At 49.1% G+C, this 15,506-nt stretch overlaps 6 protein-coding genes across 6 annotated transcripts; 2 read left to right on the top strand and 4 right to left on the bottom strand.

The window, feature by feature from the left end:
- Nucleotides 1-3,851: 3,851 nt before the first annotated feature.
- Nucleotides 3,852-4,358, top strand: APUU_30322S (uncharacterized protein; the record flags this gene model as incomplete). The annotated part of the gene is made up of 1 exon (XM_041701402.1): nucleotides 3,852-4,358. The coding sequence occupies one exon, from the start codon at nucleotides 3,852-3,854 to the stop codon at nucleotides 4,356-4,358; it is 507 nt and encodes a 168-aa protein (XP_041554291.1).
- Nucleotides 4,359-4,599: 241 nt separating this feature from the next.
- Nucleotides 4,600-6,945, bottom strand: GCS1_2 (glutamate--cysteine ligase; the record flags this gene model as incomplete). Its single annotated transcript, XM_041701403.1, has 7 exons — nucleotides 4,600-5,604; nucleotides 5,656-6,241; nucleotides 6,295-6,420; nucleotides 6,470-6,612; nucleotides 6,675-6,740; nucleotides 6,800-6,872; nucleotides 6,935-6,945. The coding sequence occupies 7 exons, from the start codon at nucleotides 6,943-6,945 to the stop codon at nucleotides 4,600-4,602; spliced, it is 2,010 nt and encodes a 669-aa protein (XP_041554292.1).
- Nucleotides 6,946-7,842: 897 nt separating this feature from the next.
- APUU_30324A (cytochrome P450) lies at nucleotides 7,843-9,440 on the bottom strand (the record flags this gene model as incomplete). The annotated part of the gene is made up of 2 exons (XM_041701404.1): nucleotides 7,843-8,267; nucleotides 8,327-9,440. 2 exons carry the CDS (start codon nucleotides 9,438-9,440, stop codon nucleotides 7,843-7,845), a joined length of 1,539 nt encoding a protein of 512 aa, XP_041554293.1.
- A 912-nt stretch (nucleotides 9,441-10,352) lies between these two features.
- APUU_30325A (NADH dehydrogenase [ubiquinone] 1 beta subcomplex subunit 7) lies at nucleotides 10,353-10,792 on the bottom strand (the record flags this gene model as incomplete). The annotated part of the gene is made up of 3 exons (XM_041701405.1): nucleotides 10,353-10,457; nucleotides 10,535-10,656; nucleotides 10,741-10,792. 3 exons carry the CDS (start codon nucleotides 10,790-10,792, stop codon nucleotides 10,353-10,355), a joined length of 279 nt encoding a protein of 92 aa, XP_041554294.1.
- Nucleotides 10,793-11,222: 430 nt separating this feature from the next.
- APUU_30326S (putative APSES transcription factor) lies at nucleotides 11,223-13,448 on the top strand (the record flags this gene model as incomplete). Its single annotated transcript, XM_041701406.1, has 3 exons — nucleotides 11,223-11,270; nucleotides 11,359-11,545; nucleotides 11,602-13,448. 3 exons carry the CDS (start codon nucleotides 11,223-11,225, stop codon nucleotides 13,446-13,448), a joined length of 2,082 nt encoding a protein of 693 aa, XP_041554295.1.
- Nucleotides 13,449-14,992: 1,544 nt separating this feature from the next.
- APUU_30328A (uncharacterized protein) lies at nucleotides 14,993-15,337 on the bottom strand (the record flags this gene model as incomplete). Its single annotated transcript, XM_041701408.1, has 1 exon — nucleotides 14,993-15,337. The coding sequence occupies one exon, from the start codon at nucleotides 15,335-15,337 to the stop codon at nucleotides 14,993-14,995; it is 345 nt and encodes a 114-aa protein (XP_041554296.1).
- Nucleotides 15,338-15,506: the final 169 nt, after the last annotated feature.

The raw sequence follows: 15,506 nt of genomic DNA on the forward strand, positions 1-15,506 counted from the left end.
GCTCCAGTGGCCACCCTTGAGTCTTGCTTGACTCGCAACGGCGACTGTTAGCCTGTTGGGTCAGATTCCGGATCTCGGCCAGTGCAGTGGCTAGCTTGCTTGATAACCACGACTCATGAATTAGGGCGAGATGGTATGACGTGCCATATGACGCTGGATGGCCCAACGGGCGATCATTAGTACATTACTCATGCTATGTGCTCTCCAAGAGACCTCGGAGATGGTAACAGAACAGGTATAGGGCTGGTTCATCAGGAGGGTTGGGACTTTTGAGATACTACTACGGAGTATGGATTAGCTTCATCTTCCACCGTTTGGGCTTGATTATAGTCCTTACTGAATCCCACCAAGCAATCTCCATCAAGCCACGACGATGGAGTGCACGAACTAGTAGTTCCCAGGGAGCTTGGATATCGTCGTCTGAAAATTACAAGGTCAAGAGTGAGACATGGTGCCATATCATTATTCCGAGCTATCTTGTCTAGCCTGCATCTAGGTGTTCGGCCTTCGGAGTATATTTCTGCAGGGTCTTATCGTGGTCACCCGTCACCCGGTGCCGGAGTTTAACCAGTGAGGAATGCTACGGTAGCAGATATCACAAAGAAAAGTACGTCGTGTTCTTACTCTCCTAAGAGTTCGGTCCTAGCCGTACCTGTAGTGGTGTACTTGTCTACCTCAAGCAGCAATGCGGGAGTACACCAAGGTATGAAACTGTTGATGCTCCATATAAATAACCGCCCCTCGACACAGTATACACCGTACTCCGAATTAGCCACGTGGTATTATGTACTCCGTCTTCCATAGCTGAACTATCCATCTATCAATCCATCCAGCTGGTCTCGCGATCCATAGGATTGAGTTCGCTGGTCGAAAGGGTTGCGCGTCACCGTGTCTTCCCGTAGTGAGGATCACCTACAGAGTACATACTATACCCCCTATACGGAAGAAACTCGAGTCATTCGGACGTGGCTCGTTGGTGTATAGCTCCAAAGAGGAGGAATAGCCATCCACCAACGGTTCCGTTCCTGAACCATCCAGGTACGAGAGTAACTAGGACCCGAGCACAAACCCCATAGCGGCAGGGCAGCTGGAGAAAGGAGATAAGGTAAGACTCTCCGGGACCTAAGCGTGTCTCACCTTTCCTTAGGGACACACGTGGTGGCCCCCTTAGAGGTGGGCCGAGCGGGCGCGGGAAGAAAGGGAGAAGAGGGGGAAAGAGGAGGTGTTCAGTTCAGCTGAGCTGGAACACATACTCCGTAGGAGAAATGGGATGGGGAGGGGAGTCGTCATTCGTCGCAACTACGTATTATTGAGATCCAGGCTACGAGTCGGCCCGGGATCCCAGAGGGAAAAAAAATGGGTTTCAGTGAGGCGAGTGAATCAATAACTTGGATTGTCTCGCTGACTGACTCGCGGGTATTCCGTGTGCATCATCACCGGCGCCCCCCATCTCCAGCTGCTTAAGAACTTGAAGAATGGGAGGAATATTTTGGGTGTGGGTTTCGAAACGGCCGCCGATGGAGACATGGAGAAGGGGGGTTGGTTTTGTATGAATTAATTGGACGATTCGACACGACGGCGATTCGATCGATCGGGATGATTTCGATCTTCGGTGTCAGCGCCGGGAATTTTGCACGCTAGGGAACTAGTCCATCCGCAGTACGAGTCGTGAGGACGTTGGGAACTGCAGCTTTGACGTTTGATTGCAGTTTAATCTCTATCCGGTTCTGTGGGATCTGTCCCGTGTGGAGTCAATAATTTCAAGACATGTTCCTCAAAGAAAATCAGTGTGTATTTGCCAGAAACGGAAGTACGGACCACTTGTGGTCCAAACGGTCAACAACTGAACAGTAGGTAATAGTAATAGTAGCATGCTAGTAATGGCGATGGCTGGGGAGCACGGCAGACGGGACGGTGGATGGATGGATGGGGGTCCGGCATTTGCTCGAGGTTGCTTCCAGCCGCCAGCACCGGATTTAATTAATTCGATGATCAGACCCCGGTCTCCTCCATTGACACTTACTCGCATTATTCTTGACTCAGTATTGAAGACTCAGCCGCCGTTGTAACAATACTTCGTGTTGATTCTTATGTATTTTTGGGGTGGTCTTGTGTTGTCGGGGGCATCCTTTCGAATCGGCTCTCGTCGGCAGACTCGCTCTACCAAGATCCTGGTTTTCAGTTTTCGATTGCACTGTCAATGTGTGGCAGGGGTTGAAGATGTCGTGGTTCAGCTAGTCTGACACTGATGTCGGGGCAATTCGTGAGATGACAGGACGCCCTTTGTGTACTCTGTACTCGAGCCAGCGCACAATTCGCGCCGGTTAACGCTGCTGTCGATTTCACGGTTCGAGCCCTAGTTGGTAAACTTAGCCCTAAGAACGAAAAAAAACTAGAATACAATAAAATTGCCGTGTACGCTCTCTGTGAAATAGTTGTAGAGAATGTGTGCTTATCATATTTGTGTCAGCGACGCAGGCGCCGCAATCAACATAGCAATTGGCCATCCACCACATGTCTAGGGCTGTAGCTGTATGCCCAGATGCCGTCCTATCTTGTTGGCCTCTGTCAGATTTGCTTGTGATAGTTCCAGAGGTGACTTCTCGCGTTGGCCTGCACGGGTCTTAGTTAAGTAGGTTGGCACTCAGGTGCTCCTTGTAGTTGTACCAGATGAGATGTTGTATGACCACCGAACGATGGAGGTCGAGGTCGGTTCTGGATTCGAGCCGCCTGTGGTGGGTGTTCCTGGCTTCATTCTGGCTACTGACTCAGTTCTAAAACTCTGGGTATTGCTCGACACTGTACTTGGAAAGTGTAGGCCGCAGAGCACTGATTCGTCGTGACGGTATCCGGTCCAAGTGCTTGTGTTACATTATATATTCCTGCTTGAGGCTGGATGCTCGGTTGGCCTCAGCTTTCTTTTCTTCCCCGTTGAGTTCGAAAGTATATCTGGGCACGGTTTTTGGTCCGTGAACAGTGATTTAGAGATTTTGCATCCTTTCCCCAAACTCACTTATGTATACATTTCGGCGAAGTGACCCCAGTCCATTCCCAAAGCAACAGATCCCCTCCAGCCGGACCGCTTTGAGGTCCATATAGTAATATAGTCAACAGTATCCCACAGCATCTGGTTATTATTAGCCGACCTCCTATAGCCAGGCTCATTTGTACCCGTGCTCTTCTCGTGTTGCCGTTGCACAATTTGTCATACCTAAATTTATTATCCGGGGTCGGTTGCATCTTTCTGAGGGTGAGAGTAAAGTGGTAAAAGGGTTGTCAAACGCAAGTGCTCCTGCAGCGGTTTAAAGTAGTATGTGGTGTTATCACAAGATATTCAGTATGGTCAATCGGATCGACTTCCTGTGCTTGATTGTGTTACACAACCTCATTCCAACGTGGTAGAGGGCGGCATTACTCGCATCAGCTCCCTTACGAACTGTCGACATTTTCCTGTGAAACAATCTGAGACATGCTGTATTAGCATTGCAACGGTAGCAAACCCGACTATATAACTTGCTTGCCATTGTTTTCGTCAGTCAGGAACATGTGCAGTTAAGGGAAATAGTACTAGGAGAACCATCGAGGATTATCGCGTATATGTAAGCATCCCCCATGGGACGTCGCCGAGTGCAAACAAAAAGGCTAAAGCTTTGAGGTCCGACTGTGTAGTACGTACTCTTCCGGCTTTCCACGGAAATCTGCAGTAAATACGGGTGTACTGGCACGAGGAGAAGGATGGCCTGCGCCTGACGTACATCCCTCCCCATGTGGTTACAAGGAAGGTATTTGAGTACCAGTCAGTGTTTTCTCTCGGTGATAAAAGAGACACGGAAAGGTCTGCTTACTTCTATATGTCAAGTACTGCCTGCAATTCTCCCCAGGCGAGGATGGGTTGGTCACTACCCGCTGTCTTGACTCCCACCGCGCCGACGACAACCCTCAACCAGTCTTCCTCTGAAGTTGACTCTATAATCACAGTTATAGAAGGGTTTGTATCCGCCCTGAACGCCAAAAACTCCATCGAGTTCGAGAAATACTGCGTGCGTGCTGGAGGGATGTCATTATGGCCGCCTGCTCCTGCAATGCCTAGATTCTGTACGATCGGTGCCTTCGTGGAGCATATCGCGAAACTTGAAGACGAGATCGACGAGCAGATTTGGAACCCCGAAGTCAAGTTATACGAGGCGGGGAATCTTGCGGCAGTATGGGCACCTTTTCGGGCAAAGATTAATGGTGCCGTAAACCACGTGGGCATCGAGCTTTTCATCTTGCACAAGCTCAATGGGAAGTGGAAGGTGACTGGGCTGGCTGATTCATGTCGACTGCCGACGGAAGAGGAAAAGATACTGCTTTTATGACCAATTTCCGTTGAACTGCTGCCTTGACGTGGCATTGGAGGAGCAGGAGAGGGGTGGGGGAGAGCAAGCGGACAGCTCAAGTGTCCACAGGAAGCGGATGGTTGAAACTGGAAGGTGCGAGAGTAACGTGATATGGGAAAATAAACAACAGTTATGCTATGTACCTAAAATAAAGCACGGGCAGGGTATATATATACGTGAAGTACCCATGTCTATGTCTGCAGTATATATGCTCATATGCTCATGCCTTCCTACCTCTAAGCATCTCCCATCCGACGCTCCCATTTGCTCCTTCTTTAACGCTCATCTCATCAACAGCTTTCACAAGATCATAGCAGATTTCTTCGGGCACGGCGCTGTCCTGCTTGTACGCAGGATGTTTTGCGACAAATTCTCGAACCCACTTGGCACCGGTCCATAAAGTGCCGTTCGCCCGTTTCCGTATTAAGTCGAGATACCTCGCCAATGAACAGCGGGTTTCAACATCTACGTTCACACTGTTCAGGTAGGACTCAACAAGGGGAATCAAGCCTGGGAATGACCCATCGTTGGACCCGTTAATGATGTCGGAAATGCTCATAAGTTCGTATTCTGACTCCACGGGGCCAAGCGGTGGAGAGGGCGGAGGTGTGTTATATGCTGAATGTGTAGCCGATGAAGTATTGCTTTCGCTTGATGAAACTTGCTGCCTCCGGACTGGTGGCGAGAATGGATTTTTTCGGAAATAAAACCTTTGGTCAAGCACAGCATTCCGTGCATGTGCGGTCTCCATGTTCTCAGTTGTTCTTTGAATGGGAATGTAGAAGTTGAGGTCAAAACTCAGGATAGCCCGAGTGACAAGCACAATGAAAATAGAGAATGCGGCGTTTTCAAAGTCCGTCATTTGAATTTCCATTGACCGAAATTCAACCCTCCAGCCGATATCGTGTTTCTCAGGTGGCGGTGGCTTGAACCGCATATGTTGCCAATTTGTCGATTGCAGGTTCTCAAAGTGATCAGCTTTGTTCAAATCCAATTCCTCCAGATCCTCGGAGAAAATGACAATGGGATCACGAATGAATAGATGCGCAAAATGGGTTGCCAGCAGATCGTCCATGCCGTCTTGCATTAATCGTTTCTTAATATCTTCATCCACGATCAAATCAGGATCCAGGTACTCTTTCCGTAGTCTAGGGTCTTGTGATATATAAGTCGAATTCGAGGCGTATCTTGATTTTGGAACCCTCCATCTGTCATTTTTTAACGGCTATAACTGGTTAGCTAGACTCTAGCAACGTCAATCAAGATAAAAACTCACGAGCTCGCCAAGTTCTTCCTTTGTTCGGTCGTCTACCGCGTTACCAATTTGGTTCCACCGAACATCTGTATCCACAAGGAATCCCTTGTAAATTGGGGTGGCAGCCGTCAGTGCTAAGAGTATCGGCCCCAGTGGGCTTAGCTGATCATATAATTTCCTTCCCTCCGGGACATTTTTGGCCTGGAAAGTGATCTGAAGGCAGCAACTTCCCATGCCAAACGCCATTGCATCCATGTAAACATGGTCATCCTTTGCTGCCCCGTTTCGGACGTCATCATCTTCTGGCCATATGTGAAGATCATAGTTCACTGTTGGGTCCTTGAACGGCTGGGGAGTGTTCTTGTCTTTGAATACAGGAACATTCAATTCAACCTTCCGACCTCTTCTTGATCTGATATTAGCTGCCAACGTAGGAAACCTAATGTGAGGGTTTGCGATTTCATCTGGAACAAATTGGGACCGCAGCGCCGGCCCTGATGGAGGATAATAAGGCTGTATGTAATCATCTTTCGTGCCCAACCTAGGGAAGGTCGTCAGGGTCACGGGTGACTCGTTCGGCGCCATATGTGCTTTTGCCACCTCTCGCCTAACACAATGCCGTTAGTTGGCACATAAAGGGATCTTCAAAGGAGTTAATACCTCCATCTCATATTAGACTCCACCTTGAGAAGATCCTTAAAGTCGATCCCCCATGGTCGACCAGGAGTAGCCTCCAGCATGAAGCGCCCAAACTCGGGATGGAAATGAGGCGGCTCCTCACCCTCACTGCAAATCGTCAGAAACGGCCATCAAGTTTCTAACAGCGCCAACCCACTGTTCTCTGTTCTGAGAATATGTGCATGATCCTTCTTTCCAAAGTGCTTCGTCTCGGGCCAACGATTTGAGGATTTCCGCTTGCGCAAGCGATAGGCGAGCCTTTTTTGCTGCATCATCCAGGGCGACGACGAGATATTCAACCTAGAGCAATGGATTTTTGTTAGTTAGATAGAATAGGTTCTGCGATGAGAAGAAGCCCTTACCTCGTCTCCCCAAAGAAGGGCATCACGCTCTTTCCCTTTCGCCCTATGCCAAATCGCGAGCAATTGCTTTCATGTGTTAACTAAATCCGAGATCCCGCGGTTCCCCAGATCGCCGGGGTACTAACCTCAATTCCCCATTTGCGAACCTGGTCCGCTTTCTTCTTAGCCTCCGGCCATTCAAGTGCGGTTCCTAGCGCTCTACAGAGGGGCGGAAGTTAGAAATTTGCGCCTAGGTTGCCGACCAGAGTGTCCTAACGTACAGCAGGCCCATGGTAATACCTCCGCCGCCGCGAGCAGCAATTCACGTAGGAAGGTAAAGAGGGGAATATGGCGAGTACGAGAATCCGATCGCTCCGCGGGGGGGTGAGGGATGCGCCGAGAGCCCCTCCCGTCGTAAAAGAGCTTTCCTTGGGGTTGAACAAATGGAAAAGAGGGCGGAGAAGAGGAACGACCGACGAGAAGAGGCAAGGTAGGCACGGAGTAAGTACGATAAATGAGGGGCGTGGAGGGGAAAAAGGCGCTGACAAAAACCTATCGTCAACTGTATGCCCTTGGAGATTCTCGCCTGTTCGTTGGAGCAGAAGACACCATCCCTATTGGTGCAAGAGTGTGTCTTGCATGGCGGGCCCGACCAGTCAGGCTGCAGTGGGGCTTTGATTATTTTATCGAACAATAACGCAAATAACGCATTTAGCGGGAGAAATCCTGTGGCTTGCTTGCTAAGCACTGTGGTACAACTGCGGAGATCCCGAATCATGTGACCTCGTGCCTGTCTATCGATGGGGGTTTTTTTGGTCATTGAGCCTAGTTGAATTCTACTGTAACTGGGATGATAAGATGAGGTGTCCATTAGGGCTATACAGGCACGTTTAGTCCGGATATGAAGTGTATGGGGTGAATTTTGTTGTAAACTAGGTATAGAATAAGCCATGCTCAAACAGTGCATATCAGTGAAGGACTGAAGGTCCACAAAAAAAAAGCAATGGCTTTAGGACAGTGTATCAATAGAAATAGATAATTTAAGCTGGAGGCATTTGGCAATGGGTATTGACAGATAACGGATAGTTATTCCTTCCAAAGTTTCTAGTTAATAGGTCTTCACTCCTTCCATAATAGTACCCATGTTATTTTTGATGAACGTCGTTTTAACTTTTGATACAGTCAAAGTTCAGGCAGGTGTGAGACACACTTTAGTTCCATTTCGCGAGCACAAGGTTAAAGCCAGGGATTCCACCCAGGGTCCTGGATCCCGGCTCTCTAAGGCTCGGAACTCTTGAGCCATCCGGACGAGAACGTAGCTAACCTCGGTCAAAGCATATCGCTGGCCTATACAGATACGTGGCCCGCCGTTAAACGGTAGATATCCCCAGCGTGGTTGTAGCTTTCCATCTACCCAACGCCCTGGGCGGAATTCTCCTGCATCTGGGCCATAGATATCTGTGCGTCGATGCATTGCGTATATGTTGTAGGACACCAGGGTGCCCTTAGGCACAAATACTGGTGAGAAGCCATCATTTCCTCCTCCAAGTGGTAGAACAGTATCCCGTACGGCCTCGCGCTCATTGCGTGGTACCACTGGATGTAAACGTAGCGCTGGGAATGTCAACGAGATGAAATATTGGACGGACAGCATAATAGAACTTTAATCTTACATTCATTCACGCAGCATTGAACATACTTGAGGCTGCGAAGCTCCTCATAAGTTGGTATCCTGCCCTGTAAGACAGCTACTTCTTCGCGAACCATGGCCCAGATCGCTGGGTTCTTAGCCAGCATGAAGAACAGATTGCCGAGAAGACTAGCAGTCGTATCACGACCAGCTAACAAAACATTCATCAGTTCATCCAGGACACGACGCCTATCCGATGTGCGCCATGCCAGCTCGTGTGAAAATATACGCTTCAGGTGCTTCTTCTCATTTAGTTGTTTTGCGTCTTCCGTTTTGACCTCGGCCGCCTGGAATGCCTCGTCGACGAATTGCTCGACAAATTTGCGGCAAATACGATTGCACTCGTTGGCTTTTCCATCGTGATAAAACATATTCAGTGGGCCGAGCATGCTCCGCACTATGACGGCCTTTTGGGCGTAATGAAATGCCTGGGCAAACCCCAGCTCCGACTGAGTCTTCTTCAGTGTACCGACTGATTCTCCAAACAAAAATTCAGTCGCAGAATCAATAGTGTAGCGGAAGAAGAGCTCCTGCAAATCCACCACTGTCTTTCCATCACGCGGTAGAAGGAGAAAAAGGTCCTGAATCAAATTTTCCAACGAAGTTAAGTCGGCAACCTGGTCACGGGCAAAACTAGGTCTAATGAGGGCGCGCGAAGAGGCCCAATGTTCGCCATCTGTGTCGAAGATGCCCTCCCCTAACAGTGGCTTAAAAGGTGCAAGGCGAAAGCTGATTCCGTAATCCTTGAACCTATGTGAAAGGACTGTCTTAATATTCTCCGGCTCTATGGTCAAGATTGCGCGTCTTCCCAGCTCTTTTACTGTAAATGTATTGCCGTAATCACGGAAGAGCTCGCAGCCTCTGTCAAGAATTCGATGCTGCTTAACAGCGCGAATCGTATCGGGTAAAGTATCGAGTCCCAGGAAAGGATCTTTATTGAATGATTTGGCCACTGGTTGGCATCCAGAGCGGTGGATCAACTGACGGCGGATAAAGACGCGGCTTATGTGCACCCATGCGACGACTGCCAGCGCCAGCGCCACGACTAACAATAGTGCAGGCCTCGGATAATAATTCCAATGAATGGTCATGGCCATTGTTTCGATAGTAATAGTACCGCCGAGGAAGTTTAAGGTTGGGATACGCGAAGTACACCTCAAAAGCACCATCTAATCCAGAAGGTTTACAGAGTAAGCTGGGGGAACCTGGAACAGTGGGCATTGCAAGGCTAAATGCCATCTGACAAACGCTGTTATCCAAACGTACCATAGTGAGACGCGGTCGATTGGCCCTCGCAAGCTTCTCTCTAATAAGGTAAGAAATGACCCACTAGCTCGATCCTTCGTTCTTTATGTGCCCAATCATCTTTCAGATTGGGAAGCAGCACATCAAGGCGTACTTAGTTGAAGCAGCACCTGCACACGATGAGTAACGTCGGAGAAATATATGTTTAAGGGTTGAGTATAATAATGGAGACAATAATTCTCACAAATAAAAGACTGCTGGTCTAAAAGTAGCAACCGCAGTGTGCAGAATGACCAATGAGATAGTGGTATCATGAAATGGCCGTGACTCCTGCACACTTCGCAGGCGCGACAATTTCCACGTTGCTTTGATATCCTGGAACCAATGATGAAAGAGTAAGCAAAAGTGGTATTCTTGGAACCTCACCTCGATAGAATCGAAAGTAGCGGGCTCCCACGGATCCATCATGGTGGGCATATCGGGTTATAAGAATTCGCCACAATATGGAAGTGGCCTCCATTTTGTCTTGAGATTCCAGACCGGGCAAGTCTAGGAACAACCCAAAGGCAGATATAGGGCGCCAATAGTAGTCGGCTAGGCCCGAGGAAGTGCGAAGATGGAGCTGAGGTACGGTAACGGAAGACTTCGGTCATTACCTAACATCAATGCAGGTCCATGGATAAACGATATTTGAATCTCTATTTACATAACTCGCTGTTTCGTACAACTCCAACACATCTGTTGATATTGGTGTATCATTGGTATCAATTGCTCCGCGCACCGTCCTTAGTAGCCCGGAGTTCATCCATCTTCGCAACGCGCTTCTTGAACTCCTCGTATTGGCACTTTTCGTAACCGTGTCTCTCGTCCTATAGCATGATTTGGCGTCAGCCAATGGCCCGGAAACAATTTGAATAATCGAGCACTTCAACACCCGAAGCCATACCTCGCACTTCCAAGGAAGGTAATACTCTTGCTGCCGGCATCGGTTCAACGGGATCAAAAGGTGCGCGCAGGAATCACGGTACTGTAATGGAAGGCGAGCAGCAGACATCTCCTCGCGGGTGGCTAATCAGGTTGTCAGTATTTCAAAGCTTTAAAACCAAGCATTTCTTCGCCCGCTGGGGACGCCAATTGAGCGAAAAATCATACCCTGGGTCTCGGCCAGCCCGACGGCGCTTTTTACCGACTCGATGACTGTCATTTTGTGAAAGAGGAAGCGGTGCGAATGGGGTTGATCGTCAGAGAGGTCGGCCGGCTTGTGGTTTGCAGCTCTTTGGGGTAAGGTTGCTTGTTCCTTCCTTGTGAGATCATGTGATGTCATGTGATCATGGTCTAAAGAGGATTAGCGCTTTAATTCCACTTTACGCGGTTGGAGGCGCGTCTCCAGCCAGCCCTGTGAACCATCGCGTTTTGTGAGAGATCATTGAGTCCATGACGAGCCACCTGTGGCTGTTTTCGCGTTTCTTTACGTTCTCTGTTTATGAATTGGGTATTGTCCTAGATCCCATTTCTCTGAACTGAGATTCATGACAGGGAGGGTCTGAATCTTTGACCCTCGGTTTTCAGACTGAAGCGGCGCCCAACACTCCTGGGAATTTGCTGGGTAAAACCAGCCCACGAGTACCAATATCATGGCGGCGGTAGACTTTTCAAACATCTATTCCGCTACATATAGCAGCGTGAGTTTTGTTCTGTTCATTTCGCTGCTGGCGATGTGTTGTTTTGTTCCTTTGTGTTGTGCAAAGCTGGGCTAACGGTATTGATTAGGTCCCGGTATATGAATTCAAGATTGGCTCTGATAGTATTATGCGAAGACGAGCCGATGATTGGATAAATGCCACCCACATCCTCAAAGTAGCAGGGTTCGATAAACCAGCGAGAACTCGTATTCTCGAGCGCGAAGTGCAGAAAGGGGTTCATGAAAAAGTCCAGGGTGGTTATGGCAAATACCAAGGTATATCAGGCTCTAGATTTGTTGACTTGTATTCGGTGCCTTAACATCTTGCTTAGGGACATGGATTCCTCTGCCCGAAGGTCGCCTACTCGCAGAGCGCAATAACATAATCGACAAACTACTACCCATATTCGACTACGTAGCAGGCGACCGCAGCCCTCCCCCGGCACCCAAGCATACAGCAGCTTCAAAACCAAGAGCGCCAAAAGCCAACAACAGGAGAGTCACAAATGAAGAGGTCTTTGCGGCTGCGAAACCCCACCGAAACATGGGACCGCCGAGTTTCCACCATGAACAATATGAAATCAACCCTGGCTTTGATGAGGACGAGTCAATCGAACAAGCAACACTCGAGTCATCTTCCATGATAGCTGATGAAGAAATGATATCAATGTCCCAAAATGGCCCTTACTCGTCAAGGAAACGCAAACGAGGAATGAACGAAGTGGCCGCCATGTCACTCAGCGAACAGGAGCATATCCTCTATGGCGACCAACTTCTGGACTACTTTATGACTGTTGGTGATGCTCCAGAAGCAACGCGTGTTCCACCTCCACAGCCGCCGGCCAATTTCCAAGTGGATCGCGCAATCGATGATTCAAGAAATACCGCCCTCCACTGGGCATGTGCAATGGGCGACTTGGAGATTGTTAAAGACTTGCTGCGGAGAGGAGCAGATATTAAAGCATTATCTGTTCATGAAGAAACACCACTCGTGCGCGCCGTTTTGTTTACGAACAATTACGAAAAAAGAACATTTCCCGCGCTTTTAGACCTACTTCTTGACACGATCTCTTTCAGGGACTGGTTTGGTGCTACCTTATTTCATCATATAGCACAGACGACAAAGAGCAAGGGGAAATGGAAGAGCTCTCGATATTACTGTGAAGTGGCATTAGAGAGACTACGCACCACGTTTTCCCCAGAGGAAGTTGATTTGCTATTGTCCTGTCAGGATTCGAACGGAGATGCAGCCGTTCTAGTTGCTGCACGCAACGGGGTGTTTCGCTTAGTCGACTTACTTCTTTCCCGCTGCCCAAGGGCGGCTGACCTGGTCAATAAAAGAGGCGAAACTGCCTCCAGTATCATGCAACGAGCCCATCCTTTAGAACGTGACATTCCTCCACCCCCGTCATCCATCACTATGGGAAATGATCATGTGGATGGTGAAGTTGGCGTTCCCACCAGCTTAGAACCACAGTCCGTCACTATGCAACCTGAGGGGCCTCCTGCTACTGCGCAATTGCTGTCTCGGATTAGTGCGATCATGGCAGAGGCAAACAAAAAACTTGCTTCAAGTTACGGCAGCGCAAAACCCAATCAACAGGACTCGGATGATGTCGCCAATCCAGAAGCGTTGTATGTGCAGCTAGAGCTAGACCGGCAGAAAATCAAACAGCAGTACGACGCCTTGGCTGCCAGGGAAGCTGCAGAGGAATCGAGTGACGCACAGTTTGGCCGATACGAACAATTAAAAAGCAACTACGAGTCCCTGCTAGAGCAGATGCAACAATCTCGCTTGAAGGACCGTCTAGCCTCAACCCCAGTTCCATCGCAGATAGTATCCCCGTTGTCGAACGAGCAGGCCAAATTAACCACCTCCTTCCAATTAGCTCGCGCACTCTGTTCTGAACAAAAGACAAGACATGTTGCTGTGAAGGAGCTGGCCCAACAGAGAGCTGATGCCGGCGTCAGCACGAAATTTGATGTACATCGCAAGCTCGTGGCACTTGCCACAGGTCTAAAAGAGGAGGAGCTCGATCCAATGGCCGCGGAATTGGCTGAAACCCTTGAATTTGACCGAATGAATGGGAAGGGTATTGAGTCTGATTCGCCAGACACAGACCAGAAAGACTCGGCCTCATTGCCTTTTCCAGGTCCAGTAGTATCAGTGGATGCTTGAATGATAATCACCTTGATACAACTGATGATGCTTAATGTGCCATTTCTTCTACGACTCATTTTCATCTTCGAGTCTATTTTCCACGTCTACCCATTACCCCTTGACTTTATAGCTATCGATTCGTGGGGGGTCGTTTAGTGTTTCGCTCTGTCTTGTCAGCAGATACCCTATTGTTTTTTTGCCTGCCCACTCTGGGTTTTGTGAGCAGGATCTCCCTTGTATAAGGCGGGGAGCAGAAATTTGGGCTGGGCTGTTTTGGGGCGCAGACTCTCTGTACTAGATTATACAATCCGGGCGTGACAGGATTGCAAAGATTACAACAAATGTATATAGGAACCGTCATGCAATAATAATTCCAGAAAATATGTATACGCCGTATTCATACTCCTCGGGTTTACGAAAAGAGCATATGCAGCCACTTGCCCCTCCCGACTATTTGACGATTGTTCTCTCGTAATTTCAAGAACCCAGCTGCCACGCCACTCAGGCAGTCAAGCTCCCCATTCGCCACTTGCAGCGAGTCAAAAAGACCCCAGCCCACCAAGCAGAGGGCAGCCAGTCATGAGGACGGCGGTTCCTGAGCGAATCTTGCAAGAGAATCCAATCTAACTGGCGATGGGGAAGGCCACGTCGAACAGCGCTAGGCCGGGGCTCAGGAGCTGTGGGCCAATTATATTGGTGGGCTGGGGTTGTGCTGAACTTGAGACAGGAGGGTTCTGGGGTTGGATTGGCGGAGGAGGGCGGCTGTTTCTTTGACTGCTGCAGGTGATATTAAGGTGGGCAGGGCTCCAGCAGAGCGGGGAGGGGCGATGACTGGGTGACAAAAGTTAGCCTGTGTGGTCGGATGAATGAAATGTTTTGTTTTTATTCTGAATATGCAAGTGAATGCTAACAATAAACCAGGCCACAGCAATTCGAGGCTATGGGAACGCACAGGGCCTGGGGCACAGACTCCGGTGTTAGCTCGGGTCACGGGTCACAGCATCGGGGTCCTGGGTTTTCAGGCACTGATGTGATGTCCCAGTGGCCAATCAGACAACGTAAATGCCTGACGGTCACTTCTCGACTCCAGCCGCTAGCTGGATTGGGATTAGCTGTTATTCAGGAGTTCAGCTCGCAGCCTGAGCCCTGAGGTGTCCATGTCCGTGACTGGGATACGCGAAACGAACAGGGAGGAAAAGAGAGTGCGAATGGTGGTATAGAGAGGGAGTAGATGGACATTGCATATTAAGATTGTTGATTTAACCATCTCAGTGGCTGTGAGGCGTTGAGATGCTTTCCGCGTATTAATAGCAGCTTCATTGTGATTAGCGTGACTATTGAACTCCAGGTCCGGGCTGGCGATTCTGTTTCGTCCGTCCGTCTCTTCGTTCTTCCGCTTCCTCTTCCTCTTCTTCTTCTCCTCCGATTCTCTTTCCACCCTCACCCTCCTCCTCCCTCTCTCTTGGGCTCCGACTCCCTTTCTTCTTCGTTTCTTCTCCCTCAATCGACTTTGTTCGTCTAATTCTCCATTTGCTTTCTTTCCTACCTTTCTCTTTCGTTTCTTAATCTATATCGTTTCCTTCACCCCTACTTTCTTTTCCGTCGCCAGCCCTGTCAACACCTCTCTCATTTCCCGCCGGACTTTCGTCTCTCGCCGTGAAAGCATAGAATCTCAAGAAAATATCGAAAAATATCTGGGTTTCTTTTTTTCGCATATAACTGCGGGAATCAGAAGCAGAAGGCTCGGAAAGAGGAAATAACGTGTGGGAAAAGCGACACGCCGAGACCCGATCCGCACCCAACTCACAGACTTGAGGTCTCGTGTCTCCCACCCATCTTTCACCCGAAATTTTAGAAAGCTTCGGGCACACGGAAAAGATCCGACCAACACGCCAAAAGAAATACATCAAAAAGTTGAAAAGGGCAGAAAGTCAAACCGCTTCCCCCCTTACAGGACTTCGGAAGCGGCTCTTCTTACCCATTCACCCGGCTTGACTCTCGAGCAATAACCGCTCGATATTGTCACGCTTTTCATTTCAAAAGAACCATTTCCAGCTACCTTGAGAGCTGCAGAGC

This window comes from Aspergillus puulaauensis, chromosome 3 (assembly GCF_016861865.1).
Source record: "Aspergillus puulaauensis MK2 DNA, chromosome 3, nearly complete sequence".
Lineage (NCBI taxonomy): Eukaryota > Fungi > Ascomycota > Eurotiomycetes > Eurotiales > Aspergillaceae > Aspergillus > Aspergillus puulaauensis.